We start from the raw sequence: 18,066 nt of genomic DNA on the forward strand, positions 1-18,066 counted from the left end.
GATGACCGCCGGCCGTCCACCGCCAGAATGAAAGGCTGGGGCTAGTGCATAAGGGAAGGAAGAAAGGAAATCCAATTTTACAGGAAATCTGAGAAAGAATGAATGCCGAGGAAAGAATGAATTCATTGGTCAGCTTGGGCCATCTCTCGTCCCGCTAGGTGATGATGCCTGACCGTACGATCCTTGCACACTAGTCCCAGTACAAGGAAGAGGGGCATTATTGCATCAGTTCTGAAGTAGCATCGTTTGGGGATGCTGCAGATAATTTCTTATGAACTGTAGGGAAGCTTGTGTAGTATATGATTCAGAGTGGCACTAGTCTAGGTGATAAGTTGCCACAAATCTTTCTGTAGAAAATTAGCTTGGAAACGTGAATGTGTAGGAAGGAGGTTCTGAATAAAATTTTGATCAGATTTTTGCCGGCAAGAGCTTATACAAGGCCGATAATGGAACGAGCTTCATGAAACTAAGTCAGTCTTAAAGTCAGTTCTTACGATCAGTGGAGAGAATATTCACATATGTGGTAGTAGCTTCTATAAATTTATGTTGACAGCATCGACGATTATTACGCCCATGTTTCAATTAAAAATATTAAATCATTGGTTTGATATAATTTTCAATCACAAAAATTATCATGATGTGCATTAGTCTAATTGTTGCTGCTTCAGTAAATCGTCCAATTGCTGTATACACAGGTAGAACAGGTGGATCAGACAGAACAGGAGTTATTCAAATCGTTTTCTTATAGCTTTAAACTTAAACTTAACTTTAAAAAAATCGCCTAATTAGAATAGATGTCGTCGAAAATGTCGTTTGGAGGATTTGGTTGTTTCGCCGAAAAAGTCGTTTGGCCGTAATTTGGCCGAAATAGCTTATTGGCAGAAAGGAATATGTTCCCGATAGGGAAACCAAGTTTTCCCGAAGCAGCTGATTAGTTTTCAGCAATGCTGAACTGTAATTTATTATTCATCTTTAAATAAACAACAATAGTTCACTTATCTAGTTTACTTACAAATAAACTGGTTTCCTTCCTGAATACCTATGCTCCTCGATTCCTTTTGGTTTTGGGTGTTGAAGTACGTAGCGGGTTCGTCGTCAAACTGCTACTCAAACATAGTTTTCATTTATTGATCCTTATCCTAGCACTTTTCGAGAACTACTTACAATCTACAATACTGGTTCAGCGGATCAACCTAATTTGTCGCCAGAATCCGAATTTATTAATCCGAATAATAAATTGTAGCTTCACCGTGTCTGCAGGTAAGAATTTTCAATATTGTTTACATGTATTATTAATTTTTCTTTTCAGGTTTTACTCACTGGAAGTGGTATCGCAACTGACCGAACTTTTCCCTGCTGATTTTAATTACTTATTTCAAGCTTTTATGTCACAAGAAACAGTATATTTTAATTGCTTTCAATAATCACGAACTAATTTTGCATTCGAAAACGATGGCGAACTTTTGTTTTTATTTTGTCTTCTCTATACTTCCTACCGTTTCTTCTACTACCAATATATTTTTCTCTCTCCTATTTTTACCACCACTGCTACGCGCGAGCTGTCATGCTGGTTGTTATGCTGCAACCAGGGCTGTTAATGCGGCGTCGTAACACCCCAGCCCGTAACATCCGGTCTTCCCGGATTTATCGAATCTCCAACGCCGCTAGATTTACCACACCACGTCTTTGAACCTTGCCGTCCGCAGTTCTCACGTCCGCCATTCGGATCCGTCCGTCCGATCCCTTCATCACTGCTACCACAATGCCTCGCCTCCAGGCCTTCCGGTTTTTCCCGTCCACCACGAATACCAGGTCATCTCATCGATCGGCTTCTGTTCGTCGAACCATTTCGACCGTTGGTTGATCGTCGGAAGATACTCCCGACACCATCTCTCCCACATTCTGTCTGCCAGCAACTGGGACCGCTTGTACACGTTCCGCAAAGCTTCGGCAGAACCCGTCAAAAACTGTTCCACCTCCAAGTCAGCACCCGACACCGTTCCCCGTAGGAAATGGTTCGGCGTCAGTGCTTCTGCTTCCCCAGAGTCTTGCGGCAAGTAGGTCAACGGACGCGTGTTGATCATGTCCGCCGCTTCCGCCAGAGTTGTCGCCAAGATCTCGTCCGAGAGCTTTCTCCCGTCGTCAAGCGCCCGCATCGCCTCTTTCACCGACCGCACCATTCGCTCCCAGACGCCTCCCATGTGTGGGGTACCCGGCGGAATGAAATGCCACGCGGTAGATGAGCCGCCCACGATCTCTGCACACTCCCGATTGATGACGTCCATCTTCATCATCTCGTTGTTCGCTCCGCGAAAGCAAGTGGCATTGTCGGAAAATATTTGGCTTGGCTTGCCAAACTTGCTGCGGAAACGAGTGATGGCCATCCGACACGACTCGGTTGTGAGACTGTGCACAACCTCTAGGTGCACTGCACGTACAGCCAAACAGGTGAAGACTGCCACCCAACGCTTCTCTTTTCGCCGGCCAACCGTGACTTCCACCGGACCCAGGTAATCTAAACCTACGGAGCTGAATGGCCGAAGACTAGACGTTATCCGTTCAACCGGCAGTGGAGCCATTCTCGGTGTTCGTGGACGACACTTGTTGACCTTGCACCAGATACATTTGCTAACTACCTGATGAATCGCTGGACGCATTTTCGGGATCTGGAACCGCTGCCTCATCTCGTTGAATACGGTCTCCGAATTACCGTGTCCGAACTGCTCGTGGTAGTGCTGTATCAGCTTCTGCGTTATCGCGTGTGAACGCGACAAAATTATCGGGTACCGTTGGTCGAAGGAACTCTCCACGCTGTTTGCCAGTCTTCCATCCATGCGTAGTACCCCTTCGTTGTCTAATGCCGGTGAACTTTTGTAGATTTGGCTACTCTTTTTTATACTTTCCAACCGTGCTCCCGGCGGTCGTGCTACGTTGTTGGTTAGCGTGCTCATCTCATCCGGAAAGCTATCCCACTGAGCCTGCCGCCACAGGATTGTCTCCGCCTGCTGGAGCTCTTCTCGCCGAAGTGGCGCTTTGATGGCTTCGTAGTTCACTGCCGTTGTCTTCTTCAGCTGCTGCTGCTTTGCTGTAGCCTGTGTAGCAACTACCGGCTCTCCTCGTATCTTTCGCCGACAGTTGGCGATGAAGCGTACCACGGTCGCTGTCACTCGCAGTAGCTTCGCCCAACTGGATATCGGTTCGACGTTGATCGCCCCGTGGAATAGGACGACACCTCGCGCTTCTTCGTTGGTCTCTTCGTACCCTACTTCAAGCGTTGGCCACAGTTCTTGTGGCCGATATAGGAACGAGGGTCCGCAAAACCATTCTCCCTCACTTTGTAACGGCGGACCTTGACCCCACTTCGTCAGCACGTCTGCGATGTTCAGCTTGGTCGGAATCCATCGCCAGTCCGCCACCTTCGTCAGCTCCTGAATCTCTCCGACTCGAAATGCAACGAATTGCTTGTAGCGGTGTTGATCCGAGTTGAGCCAACTACACACGGTGCGGGAATCCGTCCAGAAAACTGTGCGGGCAATCTGGTACGAGTTCATGCTCAGAATTGTCTGGCTCATTCCCGCACCCAGAACGGCACCCATCAGCTCCAAACGGGGAATCGACTGCCGCTTTATCGGGGCTACTTTGGCCCGGGACATCATCAGGCTGCAGCGGACCTCACCCTCAATTACCGCTCGCAAATAGGCTACGCAGCCGTATGCGTGTTCGCTGGCATCGGTGAAGATGTGGACTTCCAGGGAATCGACTTCAGCGGACTTGGCGCCTCCGATGTGACAGCGAGGAATCCGGATAGTTTCGACCTCCGGCAACAAATTAATCCACCGCTGCCACAACGTCCAGGAATTTTCGTCGATTTCTTCGTCCCATCCACAGTTGGAACGCCAGAGATGCTGGATGATGATCTTGCCGTGGATGGTAAACGGCGACAGCAACCCAAGGGGATCGAAAAACCCCATCACGCAACTTGCGACGAGCCGTTTTGTCGGCCGCTTTCCCTCCAGCAGGTATGGCTGCAACTCTTCGCGGTACATCGTCGAGAACGTAAACTCATCCGCATTCGGGTCCCAAATTACTCCCAAAACTCTCTCCTTCGACGTTTGTTTGTCCCGACAGAAGTGTACCGGCGCTGCCGACTTTTCCTCCCCCAGATTCCGCAGAAACACTGATGAGTTGGACACCCAGTTCCGGATTTCGAATCCTGCTTTCAGGTGGACCAATCTAACCTCCTGCGCCAGCTTAACGGCCGCTTCCACAGTGTCGACGCTGTCAAAATAGTCGTCGACGTAATGGCGATGGATGATCGCCGCCGATGCCTCCGGGTATTGTGCAGCAAACTCCTCCGCGTTCCGGTTTTTACAAACTGCGCCGAGCAAGGGAGCTTGTCGACCCGAATGTCGCTACGTCCATGACGTAGACGCTGGGTTGTTTTTCCGGAGATTTCCGGAAGATAAACCGCTGTTTCTGCTTGTCCTCGGGGCGAATCTTTAGTTGGTGGAACATCTCCTTCAAGTCGCCACCGAAAGCAATCCGCCATTCGCGGAAACCGGAGAGGACTTTGACCAGTGGAACGAGCATGTCTGGTCCTGACAGCAACTGAGTGTTAAGGCTGACACCTCTCACCGTCGCTGCAGCGTCCCAAACGAGACGGATCTTTCCGGGCTTCTTCGGGTTACGGACTACGTTGAGAGGTAGATACCATGCCTGATCGAAAGGGGTATCTGCCAGTTCTTCGGCGGTAGCGACATGTGCGTACCCTTTCTGCTGGTACTCATCTATTTGTCGGCAAACGTTCTCATGCAGCACTGGATTTTTTCCGAGTTTGTTCTCCAGCTGCTTCATCCTTCGCAGGGCCATTGGGAAGCTGTCCGGGAACCGTGGATCATCTGCCTTCCACAGCAGCCCAGTTTCGAAACGATCGCCGACTCGTCTCGTTGTACGCTCCAATATTTCTCGAGCACGCCTCTCTTCTGCAGTTTCCTGCGGTATCGCCACCACCGATTCTTCCAACGCGTAGTGGCTTTTGAGCAACTCATGTAGGTCGTCGTTGGTAATATGCTGATGGTAACCAAGATAGTTGCCTGCGGCAACCGTGGTGGATTGTCTTGGCCCATACACTGTCCAACCGAGTTTGGTTCGAACCGCGATCGGTTCCATTGGGGTGCCCACCTTCGCTTCCAAAGGGCAAACGAGTGGATATTGTTTTGCTCAATGAGCAACTGCGGCTGCCCGTCGTACGACTCGATCAGCAACTCCCGCATGTGCTCGTACTGTGCAACGAGTTCTTCGCTGTCCAACATCTGATGTGGCAGCATCAGCTTTCCGACTGTGTGGACGGTATGCAGTAACATCTTGCCGCCCGCACTGGTACTCGTGCCCGATGCCCACAGATTCATCCTCCGCGTATCTTCCACTCTGGAGACATTGCCGGTCCATCTAATGGTCAGCCGCTCTTGTACTCCGACCGCGCCCAGGCGATCGGCGAGCTTTTTCTCCACCAGCGTGACGGAAGCGCCTTCGTCCAGGAACGCCAATACTGTAGCAGACTTCCCACCGCAGTACAGTTGTACCGGAACAATGCGGAACATGACCGTGAAGTTTGTCCGGATATGCGCACTCATCCCGACCACGTTTCCGACTGGGTGCATCAGCGGATTGTGGAACTCCCTGCAGTCGCCGATGTTGCAGCGGGTTTTAAACTTACACTGGCCTCTGTGTTCGTTGAGACACACGTGACACAGTTTTTCGCGGTTGACCAGCTTCAGGCGCTCGGTGTACCGCAGCTTTTTGAACTCCGCACAGTGTCGCAGCCGGTGGCTCGTTCCGCGACAGTAGTTGCACGGCCTCAGCAGTCTCTCGTTTGCGGTGACATTGGAACTGCTGGCTTCGCTGTGGAGATACAGACCTCCTCTTTCCTTGGACCTTCTTTTCCCCGCTTGGGGAGCTCCTTTTAGAGGATGCGACGGCTTGAACTCCACGTCTACGTTGGCTTCGCAGGCATCCGCTACGATGTCCATCAGGAAGTCCGTCAGCGTCCGCAGCGTCGTCTCTCCTCGGCCCCTCCGATAGTGGACCCACTCGCGCTTTTCCCGATCCGGCAGCTTAGCAACGATTTGCGATTTGATCAGCAGCGGATTCACGAGGTGCTGCCGCAGATCGGCTGCCTCAAGATGGCCGCACAGCTGCTCCACCGTATTCCCAAAAGGAACAAAGCTCCGGAGGTTGTCCGGCTTAGGGGGGTCCAACCTGTTCACCTTGTCCAGCAAACTCTCGAGCAGTTGCTCCGGGCGACCATAATGCCGACGCAGCTTTTCCAGGACCCTCGGTATCGACTCCGGCAGTAGTAGCTGGCCTGACACCAGCTCGAGTGCGTCACCTATGAGAGCTTCCTGCAGCCTCATCAGGTTTTCGTGGTTCATATAGCCACAGGCATCGTTGGACGCTTTGTAGGCCGCGTAGAACAATGGCCACTGCGCTGGTTTTCCCGAGAACTTTGGGAGCTTGTATGTTAGCCCCTTTCTCGCGGCCAGCTGCGCCTTTGTCGGTCCGGTCTGCTGTTGTCCTAGCCCAACATGGCTTCCTTTCACCACCCGCTTCTTCCGCGAATCGCGCCGTTTGGCTCCCTTCTCCAGAGATGACTCGGAGCTACGGCTCGATGATTCCGCTTCTTCTTCCTCATCGGTATCCTCGTCTTCCTCTTCGGTGTCCTCGTCGTCTTCTGCCAGCATCTTGACGTTCTTCTGGGTCAGCTTCAACACATTTTGTTGAATTTTGCTGGAAGTTCGCTCGTAGATCGTCACCAACATATTTCGACGACGTCTTGGGCACCTTGGAAGCCGAAAGATCTGCCATCTCCTTGTCCATGGCCGCCATTTGCCTCTCGAATGACTTCTGACTTGCTTTCATCCGATCCATCTGCTCCTTCTTCTTCTGAAGCATCTCAGCTTGCCAGGCCCTCTGCTCTTCTTCTTCTTCGGCATGCATTTGCAGCTCCATCTCCGCCTTCTTCCTCTCCAGAGCACGCTGCATCTCCTTCTTCTTCTTCCGCAGCTGCATTTCAACCTCCAGCTGCTCTATCTGCTGCTTCTGTCGCTCCTCTAGTGCACGCACTTTTGCTTCCACACTAGAGACAGCTAAATAGGCATTCTTGCTGGATTTGTCGGATTCATCGGCTTCTCTCTGGCTACGGGTCTGATGCTTCTTGACGGTCTTCTTCTTCTGAGACTCCTTGGCCATCTCCTGACAGGCGTCGCTTGGGCAAAACCACTTTTTCGGAAAATTGCCCTCGGCGATGCCTACACAACGGGAATGGAACCATCCCGAACAACCGTCACACCCTACCATTTCCTCATCATGCGTTGACGGACCACATATTTCGCATGGCGTTTCCGTGAGATTTAGGACCGTTTTGTCCTTCACGGATTCGGAACCGGATTGCATGTTGCAGGCACTACAAACTCACTGAACACTACTTATTTCAGTTTATTTTTCGCCTGGGCGCGGTCGGAGTTTTCAGTTTGTTCCCGATAGGGGAACCAAGTTTTCCCGAAGCAGCTGATTAGTTTTCAGCAATGCTGAACTGTAATTTATTATTCATCTTTAAATAAACAACAATAGTTCACTTGTCTAGTTTACTTACAAATAAACTGGTTTCCTTCCTGAATACCTATGCTCCTCGATTCCTTTTGGTTTTGGGTGTTGAAGTACGGTTCAACTACCCTACCTTTTGGCCAGCGGGTTCGTCGTCAAACTGCTACTCAAACATAGTTTTCATTTATTGATCCTTATCCTAGCACTTTTCGAGAACTACTTACAATCTACAATACTGGTTCAGCGGATCAACCGCCAGAATCCGAATTTATTAATCCGAATAATAAATTGTAGCTTCACCGTGTCTGCAGGTAAGAATTTTCAATATTGTTTACATGTATTATTAATCATTTTCTTTTTCTTTTCAGGTTTTACTCACTGGAAGTGATATCGCAACTGACCGAACTTTTCCCTGCTGATTTTAATTACTTATTTCAAGCTTTTATGTCACAAGAAACAGTATATTTTAATTGCTTTCAATAATCACGAACTAATTTTGCATTCGAAAACGATGGCGAACTTTTGTTTTTATTTTGTCTTCTCTATACTTCCTACCGTTTCTTCTACTACCAATATATTTTTCTCTCTCCTATTTTTACCACCACTGCTACGCGCGAGCTGTCATGCTGGTTGTTATGCTGCAACCAGGGCTGTTAATGCGGCGTCGTAACAGAATATTTGGAAGAAAACGTCATTGATCGAACCGGTCATATTGCTTTACAGCGTCCAAAGTGCATTTTCGATCAAATGACCTATTCAGCCAAACACTCAGATGGATTCCGGCTATATAACTTTCGGCCTAACGTGTTATTCGGTCCAGTGGCATCTGTTAGGCCGAATCGGTCATTCGACTGAAAATATCGTTTGGCAGAAAGGGCTATTTGGCCGGAGGGATGAGGGAAAATATAGTTTGTTAGCCGGAAATCTGTTTTGGCGAAATAGTTGTTTGGCATAATGAGCCTTTTGGCAGAAAATGTCATTTGACCGAATGGGTAAATTGGCGAAAAGTTTCTTTTATCCGAACAGGGCAATTGACGGAAAAGGTCATTTGCTCAAAAAGGTTATTTGGCCGAAAAACGGATCATTAAGCCATAAATTTCGTTTTGCCGTGCAATAGTGAATATGGGAATTATGAAGGGATTAATGATAATTAAGCGGTGAGAAGTTATAAATAATAAGATTGGTAAGACGTCTCACCTCTCACCTCGAAAAGTTTTAAGCGCGAAACGAGAAGTTGGGAATGAGAAAAGCGAACAATTTAGTGAGACTCATCTCATCATCTCTGTCATCTCATTTCTCACTTTTCACAGTGAGAAGTGAGTATGTCGCTTTCGGCCAAGTGACGTTTCGGCCTAATAACAGCTTCATTCAAACGTTCCATTCGGTCAAATGGAATTCGGCCAGAAGATTTTTGGCCTTACTTGATATTCGACCATACGGCAAAATTACTTTCAGCCAAACGAATCATTCCTTTTTTGATAGAAAACGTCTTTTGGCCGAATGGGTCATATGGCTGAAAATGTCTTTTATCCGAACAAATGTGTTCATAGTTTAAATTGAAGATGTATTGCAAAACTAAACTAAAACTGCGTTATTTTCCGTTTTTTTTTCATTTTTTTTAAATTTGGTATGGTTTTGTTTTTATTAAATAACCGAAGAGCACAATCTCAAATCGTAGTCCAAGTTTGAAACCCATCAAATGCATATTGACTAATCATTTGAATTCCCCATAACGCTGGTAGATCACTCTTTAGTGTATCACTGTGTATTGTGTAACGGAGTAGGATCTACCAAACCGAGCCTGCAAATAAGTGTAACTCATGAGATATATGAAAAATGGAACTGAAAATTAATGGCATTCATGGCTCTCCATAAAGTTGGCTGAAATGTTTATTATTCCGAGCTCTTGGAGAGAAGGCCTCTGAGCATCTTGAATGTAGGGTTCCAAGTCTTTTGAAAAAATAATTCCTCTTATAAAATTAAGCTTCCGGGCCTCTTGAAAGGAGGCTTCCGGGCCTCTTGAAAGGAGGCTTCCGGGCCTCTTGAAAGGAGGCTTCCGGGCCTCTTGAAAGGAGGCTTCCGGGCCTCTTGAAAGGAGGCTTCCGGGCCTCTTGAAAGGAGGCTTCCGGGCCTCTTGAAAGGAGGCTTCCGGGCCTCTTGAAAGGAGGCTTCCGGGGCTCGTGAAAGGAGGCTTGCGGGCCTCTTGATAGGAGGCTTCCGGGCCTCTTGAAAGGAGGCTTCCGGGCCTCTTGAAAGGAGGCTTCCGGGCCTCTTGAAAGGAGGCTTCCGGGCCTCTTGAAAGGAGGCTTCAGGCCCCCTTGATAGGAGGCTCCAGGGCCTCTTGAAAGGAGGCTTCCGGGCCTCTTGAAAGGAGGCTTCCGGGCCTCTTGAAAGGAGGCTTCCGGGCCTCTTGAAAGGAGGCTTCCGGGCCTCTTGAAAGGAGGCTTCCGGGCCTCTTGAAAGGAGGCTTCCGGGCCTCTTGGTAGGAGGCTTCTGAACATCTTGAAAGGAGGCTCCCGGGCCTCTTGAAAGGATGCTTGCGGGCCTCTTGTAAGGAGGCATCCAGGCCTCTTGAAAGGAGGCTTCCAGGCCTCTTGAAAGGAGGCTTCCGGGCCTCTTGAAAGAAGGATTCCGGGCCTCTTGAAAGGAGGCTTCCGGGCCTCTTGAAAGGAGGCTTCCGGGCCTCTTGAAAGGAGGCTCCCGGGCCTCTTGAAAGGAGGCTCCCGGGCCTCTTGAAAGGAGGCTCCCGGGCCTCTTGAAAGGAGGCTCCCGGGCCTCTTGAAAGGAGGCCTCCGGGGCCTCTTGAAAGGAGGCCTCCGGGGCCTCTTGAAAGGAGGCCTCCGGGGCCTCTTGAAAGGAGGCCTCCGGGGCCTCTTGAAAGGAGGCCTCCGGGGCCTCTTGAAAGGAGGCCTCCGGGGCCTCTTGAAAGGAGGCTTCCGGGGCCTCTTGAAAGGAGGCTTCCGGGGCCTCTTGAAAGGAGGCTTCCGGGGCCTCTTGAAAGGAGGCTTCCGGGGCCTCTTGAAAGGAGGCTTCCGGGGCCTCTTGAAAGGAGGCTTCCGGGGCCTCTTGAAAGGAGGCTTCCAGACCTCTTGAAAAGAGGCTTCCGAGCCTCTTGAAAGGAGGCTTCCGAGCCTCTTGAAAGGAGGCTTCCGAGCCTCTTGAAAGGAGGCTTCAGAGCCTCTTGAAAGGAGGCTTTCGGGCCACTTGAAAGGAGGCTATCGGGCCTCTTGAAAGGAGGCTTCCGAGCCTCTTGAAAGGAGGCTTCCGAGCCTCTTGAAAGGAGGCTTCCGAGCCTCTTGAAAGGAGGCTTCCGAGCCTCTTGAAAGGAGGCTTCCGAGCCTCTTGAAAGGAGGCTTCCGGCGGGGTGAAGCTTATCATCCAACAGTCTTTCGAGTACTTTGGCCAAACAGTTAAGGATCAAAATGGGTCGATAATTTTCCACGCTATGTATGTTGCCGGATTTGAAGATCGATGTAATTGATGCGAGCTCACAGGTTTCAGGGAACACGCCATCCGCGAGTGATCGATTGAATATTGCCAGCGCTGGGACATCCAGCGAGGCTGCACAGTTCTTTATGAACGACGGAGGAATCTGATCTGGACCAGGTCCTTTCGAAACGTCAACTGAACTAAGAGCGTTAAAAACAGTGTCAAAACTAAAGTTTAGCTGCGGTAGACACATGTTAAAGCTTCGTTATTTATCTTCGTAACTCATATAAATACTGTTGTGGTGGAGAATGGTAATCTGACTCAAACACACTGTGAAAGAACTCAGCAAAGAGATTTGGAGAACTATTATTGGCGGAAGAATTATGAATGCCATAGAAGACGTTATTCGGAATGCCAGCTAACCTTTTGGGAGTATTCACAAAAGACCAGTACGATGAAGGGTTCTCTTTGAAGTTCCGTTGCATTTGTTCAATGTACTCACGGAATCGAACTTCATGCACGCTCAGCCTCCGCAAGTTGACAAGCATACTTATTTTCAGTTGTCCTGGAACGGAAATATCGTTTACGGGCCTTGCGTAGACGGTTCCGTAGTTTGCGCAGCTGCGGGTTCCACCATGGTTGTTGGAATTTTGTAGACATTCTTCAGGTTTTCAGTGGGACATTTTCACGGATTACTTGGTAATCATTGTCATAAAAAACAGTCACAACATCATCCATCGTTTCGAGGTTTGACAAACACGTCCAGTCCAATGCAGCTAATCTAGCGTTGCGTTGATTGCATCGTAGTCACATCGTGCTAAGTTTTATTCGTTTCGTGCAGCTGAATGCGACTGCGGGGATTGCAAGTCTTCAGAGGAACATTCGAGCGTCAAAAGAAAAAAATCTGAAATAAAAAAATATACAATTATCAAAATTTTATCAATAAGTTTTGATTAAAATTATAATACATCCGCCATTATGCATTTTTGACAGAGGTACCCCCTGGGCCCGGCGAAGGTATCCTCAGGGGTACATGTACCCCAGGTTGAGACCTATATTGACCTATATTGTCGATCATCTAAATGACTAGCAACTCAATAATCAGTCCTTACTTCAAAGACGAATCTTGAAAATTTGGTTCTAACGTTATCGTTGCCAACACGCACATTCTGGAATGGAATGATAGAAAAAACAACAAATGAACCCACTGTGCAGCACTGATTACATTTCCTAATGATCCGACACGTCACGTCAGGGCACCCATGAAGGTATAACCAGGTTCCATATGACGTTGCATTCTCGAGACACCCCTCATATATCACCAAACTGGACAGAGCAGAATCAGTCCCTTCGCCTTGTGTGTTCCAGGCGCAACTTGAGATACGATGTCCATTAGGCGTCCTCGAAGAAGAGGTGATAACCGTTGAAGAAAAGCGATGCCAACACACAAACACAGAGCCGTCGCACCAAGCGTGAAGGAAATGGGCACTTTCCGCCATGGTCTCCGTTCACTTCCCGTCCCTATTAGTCCGCCCCGGACGGACGGTGTGCCTGCATTCCATCCTTTCAGCCCGGTACGGTACGGTACAGTGATGTCAGGTTGTGGACACCGTGTGCGGGTACATTCCGAGTTTTGGGGAGGGTGCGCAACGGAAGCGACGACGGATTGAGGCGGGCCGAGATGGAAAGAAAATGCTAAAATCTGGTCCAGAAACGATATGAATGCTGTATTACCACGCTGCTACAGATTGCATGGGGGAGATAAGGGAGCGCGGACAATTGGAAAGTCATGAATATTTCAGCCGATGGATTCCCACAGGATTTTGATTGCTGTTTGGAAACAGTTTTTTTTTGGGTTTTATATGTGGGATTTTATAGGCTTCGGGACATCACTGTATCAAGTCGGTTTCTTCAGTTGTGTCAAGTCGTCAGGTTATAAAGCCAACTGCTTCGAATCTGATGTCATAGATATCAATTTTAGATATCAATTTAAGAATAATTGAGGCATGGAGATATGGATTGACTGAATTTATTAATATTAAAAACGTCCAACTATAGATACTATAATATGCTCATTTTCAAATTCAGTTTTTTTTAATATAATCATTTGGTAATTTATTATTATTACAACTTGTGTTCAAACACAATTTGAAAGTAAAACTTAACCATATTTGAGATTATTGAGTAGGAAAATTGGGATCGGGTTTGACGGAATGCAGTTATTATTGTTTTCAGTTTGTATACGAATGTATTTAAAATCATTCAACCCGACCATCTCTATTTGGCACATAACATAAAAATATAGAGTCACAGAAACATCAAGCTTTAGCATACAACCCCGCAGACAATTTATTTCGCAGTAGTGAAGAAAACCCATTTCCCTTGCGGTTACGTAGCTCGTTATCGAGTGCAAGCATATCAGCCTTGTGTACGATAATGTCATGTGGTTGGATGCCTGCCAAGAATGCGATATAGTTCTTAAGAATTCAAAGCTACCGCCCCTTCTGATCGATCCCAAGGGCCGTGGCATAAAATTTCAGTCTCACGTTTTAAACACCCCGTAATAAAAAAGAATTGAGATTGAAAGGGACGCGGTCAACCCTCGTCGGTCATTATGCCATTCTGCCACTTAAATCGGATCACGCATATGTACAACTATATGTACATATGGGTAAGGGGGCGAGCTAATACCATTTTTCACCATCGTCACCGTTACTTTGCAAGACGGCACTGTTAAGGAGGAAAACACCAGAACCAGGACCGGCTAAGAACACTTAACCTCTTGTATGGTTGCTTTCGAATCCGTTCAAATCGATTTTGGTGCCAACAACGAGGATTGTCCCCTACACTACCGACCGAAGGCTTCGCATAATATGTTCGGCCATAGTGAGCAGCAGACCAATCGTTTCGCCACAAGTGCTTTTGTAAGCAAGTCACTTGTAATGCGACAACTCATATATGACCGATAAGGCCATCGTCGGAAGGTCCCCTCCTATGTTCAGGTCATTATACAAAATCGAGCCGTCCGAAAAGAAAATAGGAACCGTTGCAGACAAGGCACCCGAAAAGCCATACAATATCCAAACACTTGGTTTCGGATCCGAACGAACGGACAGTAGCGATAAGTGCTTTGTTAAGAAGTTGAACATGGCAGCGGAGGTGCCGGGAAATACGCCCATATCCTGTTTAGTTGGGTGTATGACAAGACATGCTCATTTATGATTTCCACTTGATGGTTGACGTTGAAGCGGATTCAACTTCAGCAACCGTAAGCGAACCCTGCCTGGCTGAGCGAAATTCATTTCCGCTACCGCCAACTAATGATTCCACCCCGAAAACGCTTAACCTGACATATTTATGTTATAAAGAAATTACCGCAGGATACACAATTTAGTCTCTGACGGTTCTGTTGGGTTGGGTTCGCTGAAATATGCAACGTTAAATAAGCATTAAAATGGCGAGGACGCAGAGTGGCCGAGAGGCTGGGAAGAACATTTGAAAAGTTATGTTGACTTCTTCACGTAATTATTCCATATTGTGATTTAAAGTGAATGTGTTAACTATCGCTTCTATGTACACATATGTATGTCTTTCAGATAACCCTGCGATTTTTTTGTATAGCTCGTAGTCTGTACAACACATTCGAGAATTGGATGGAGTTCTATTTTGATTTAGTTTGAATTACAGTTTTGATAAATTGGATTTGGATACCAATTGATGTTTAGAAACATGATTTTGGCTCCGTAGCGCTTTACGGCAAATGAGCCTTTCAAATAAACAAAAGATTTAAAAAATAAACCAATTGATGTTTTTTTTGGGAATGAAACAAAAAGAATGTATATAGTGATTTAAAACGGATTGGAATTTGAATTAGGGATTGAGAATGCAGAACTCAAAAGGGCCTACCACACTAAGTATTTGTCTACCGGAACATCCAGGCGGGGCTTGTCGTCAGAAAACTCCAGGGGTGGCATTGCGCATCTCGACTCGAAACGAGCAAACCATGCAAAATGCCATACGAAAGAGCTATCGAAAGGAGATGCGCAATGAGGCCCCAGATTGAAGAACATCTTCTTCTTCTTTTCATTGGCATTACATTCCCCTACTGGAACATTACTGCCTCGCAGCTTAATGTTCATTTGGGAATTCCACAGTTATTATCTGCGAGGTTTTAAGCTAATTTACCAATTCTGCATTTATTTTTTAAAGAGGTTAACACAATGATACTTTTATGCAGAAGTTATTTTCGGGCAACTGTTATTTTCGAGGAAATATCATTTTCAAGCAAATACCATATTCCGTGATTTGTTATTTTCGGGGAAATGTCGTTTTCGGAGAAATGTCATAGTCGCATCTCCTCTTCCGCACCAGAGTGCGAGACTTGCTTACCCAATTCTAGACAATTGTCGTCCAGCTGTACTCAATTCAATGCCCCAATCAAGCGAATAATGTCGACAATGGTGTAGATCACAAGCTATTGATTTATTATCAGAATGTGGATGGCATAAATACTCTTATTTCTGATTATCTTCTTGCTTCACCCGACTACGACGCGTTAGCTTTCACCGAGACATGGCTACGTGAAGACAAAATATCTCGCCGAATGTAGTTCCTCTTTAAAATCATCGTCTAATCCGGGACCGAATGGCATCCCATCAATTATTTTGGAAAAATGTTCTTCCAGTTTATGTCTGCCTCTATCGATGTTGTTTAACTTATCGCTGGTCTCCGGCGAGAATCTTCTGTCAAAGACCACAGCTCCATATTACCAGAACAATATTGCTAGAATAGAATTTGTTTAACGCAAATTTAGACGCTTCGGTTTACGCCGACTTCCATGGAGTCATCTTTCAAACTTACGAAGCTATGAAGACCGTTGCAAGCGTATAGATTTGAAGTTGTTAACAGTCCGAAGCAATACTTCTCAGACGATATTCGTTGCAGATCTCTTGCAATCGAGAATCGACTGTCCTCCACTGCTTTCCATGCTAAATGTTAATGTAAGGCTATAGGAACCTTCGCTCTCGTTCTCTCCTCTTTCTTCATGATGTACAAACTAATTATGGTTTCAATGAGCCATTTACTAGCATGCGCCGTATATTCAATAACTGCTCCATTGGATTCGATCTCCATCCTTTCAATGAAGGGGCATATCTTCCCGAACAAATGTCTTACTTAAAAGGGGGATTCATATCCTCACGCTGCCAGGCAAATTAACCAATTTAAAAAAAAATCTTCGCTTGCCTTAAATCGAGCAAATCCCCAAAATGAAAGAATGACATATCCCTTTTTGGCCTTCTGCAGAATAAATGCATCCTTTAAAAGAAAGGATCATATCTCCCTTAAACCAAACAAATGCCCAAATTGAAAGAAGGCATCACATTCTCTCTTGATTTCTACCGGGTAAATGCATCCTTTCAAAGAAGGGATCATATCTTCCCTTGCCCTAAGCCGGAGAAATGTTTGACCTGAAAGAAGGAATCATATCACCCTTGCTTTAAACCGAGCAAATGCCCTAAATGAAAGGAGGAATCGTATTATCTCTTGCCTTCTGCCTTACAAATGCATTCTTTTAAAGAAGGCATGCATCCTAGCATGCGTGAAATAATAAAAATAACAGTTTTGCGTTACTTCCGTATCTGGTGGTGTGCCCTTTAACACGCGAGTACTTAGGATTCCTTGAGGAGTGTTCTTAAATCAAGCAAATGCCCAATTTGAAAGAAGGAATCATATCCTCTCTCCTTTCTTCTGCTGGGCAAATAGAATTTTTGAAATAAGGGATCATATCCCCCATAACCACAACCGAGCAAATCTGACTTGAAAAACCTTCCCTTGCCTTAAACCGAGCATATGTATGTACTGAAAGAAGGCCTACTACCGAACAAAATAAAAATTTTGAAAGAAGGAATATATCTTGGAATGCCTTAAATCGATCAAATGCCTGAATTGAAAGAAGGAATCATATCCCCTCTTGCCTTCTGCCGAGTAAATGCATCCTTTCGAAGAAAGGATCATATCTTCCATTGCCTTAAACCAAGAAAATGTCCAAACTGAAAAAAGGCATCTCATTCTCTCATGTCTTCTACCGGGCCAACGCATGCTTTCAAAGCAGGGATCATATCTTCCCTTGCCTTAAGCCGAGGGATCACATCTCCCCTTACCTTAAACCATGCAAATGTGCAAATTGAAAGAAGGCATCACATTCTCTCTTGCCTTCTATCGGGCAAATGCATCTTTTCTCCCTTGGAGGGATCCTGTTTCCCCTTGCATTAAACCGAGCAAATGCCCAAAATGAAAGAAGGAATCCTATCCTCTCTTGCCTTCTGTTGAGGAAATGCATCCTTTCAAAGAAGGGATCATGTCTTCCTTGCCTCAAATCGAGCAAATGTCCAAATTGAAAAATGGAATCATATCCTCTCTTGCTTTCTGCTGGGGAAATGCATTCTTTAAAAGAAGCAATCAACTCTTGCAACCTTCTCTTGCTTTAAGCCGAACAAATGCATTAACTGAAAAAGAAATCGTTTTTGAATCATATCTGGAATAATATTGAAGAAGCGTATATTTCTTTTATTTTTACAGGACAAAGTGTGCCTCCAAAACAGTTGATTATATCTCCTGAAGAATTATTTTCATTGCCCTTTTTCCGTAAAAAACATATTTTTTTGTTATTAAACTCTTACAATTTTGTTGCACAAGTGTTTGTCTTTTGTGGCATGTCAAGATCGATCTTGTGACTGACCCAGAAGGAAAACGATGGTAAGTGCAAAAAGTAGATGTGATGTCTTCAAAAAGTGATTTTCATATACATTTTTTAATACAAACATTATTTAAAAACAGCATCTCCTCTATGATGTAAAAACAACATTGATTATAAAAATTGGACATATATTGCATTAATGCCGAAATTGGTTATTATACAATTATGATGCCAAAAGACCATTATGCCAAACGACTTTATGCCAAACGACATAGATCTAAGTAACTTATAGGGGGAGAACCCCCAGCGCCGGACACCTCCTAATACCGGACATTTTT

At 46.2% G+C, this 18,066-nt stretch overlaps 2 protein-coding genes and 1 long non-coding RNA gene across 4 annotated transcripts in view; 1 reads left to right on the top strand and 2 right to left on the bottom strand.

Moving 5' to 3' along the window:
* The window catches only part of LOC134205565 (probable serine/threonine-protein kinase DDB_G0282963), a 599,905-nt gene that overhangs the window by 250,403 nt on the left and 331,436 nt on the right, over window positions 1-18,066 (top strand). The gene's annotated exons all lie outside the window — the stretch shown is intronic.
* On the bottom strand, window positions 1,084-1,729 carry LOC134208778 (uncharacterized). Its single transcript, XR_009978696.1, has 3 exons — window positions 1,321-1,729; window positions 1,165-1,254; window positions 1,084-1,103 (listed from the first exon to the last, which is right to left on the bottom strand). It is a non-coding gene; the product is annotated as an uncharacterized LOC134208778 (long non-coding RNA).
* LOC134206788 (uncharacterized) lies at window positions 1,755-7,452 on the bottom strand. Its single transcript, XM_062682511.1, has 4 exons — window positions 6,817-7,452; window positions 5,139-6,761; window positions 4,417-5,070; window positions 1,755-4,349 (listed from the first exon to the last, which is right to left on the bottom strand). The coding sequence occupies exons 1-4, from the start codon at window positions 7,450-7,452 to the stop codon at window positions 1,755-1,757; spliced, it is 5,508 nt and encodes a 1,835-aa protein (XP_062538495.1).

This window comes from Armigeres subalbatus, chromosome 1, assembly GCF_024139115.2.
Source record: "Armigeres subalbatus isolate Guangzhou_Male chromosome 1, GZ_Asu_2, whole genome shotgun sequence".
Classification (NCBI taxonomy): domain Eukaryota; kingdom Metazoa; phylum Arthropoda; class Insecta; order Diptera; family Culicidae; genus Armigeres; species Armigeres subalbatus.

Bases quoted from the DNA above. Each gene is read 5' to 3' on its own strand.
- LOC134206788 (XM_062682511.1), bottom strand. From the start codon at position 7,452: ATGCAATCCGGTTCCGAATCCGTGAAGGACAAAACGGTCCTAAATCTC. The intron at 6,762-6,816 runs GTTGGTGACGAT...AATGTGTTGAAG, and splicing joins CCAAGACGTCGTCGAAATAT to CTGACCCAGAAGAACGTCAA. The intron at 4,350-4,416 runs GTAGCGACATTC...AACGCGGAGGAG, and splicing joins CCAGCGTCTACGTCATGGAC to TTTGCTGCACAATACCCGGA.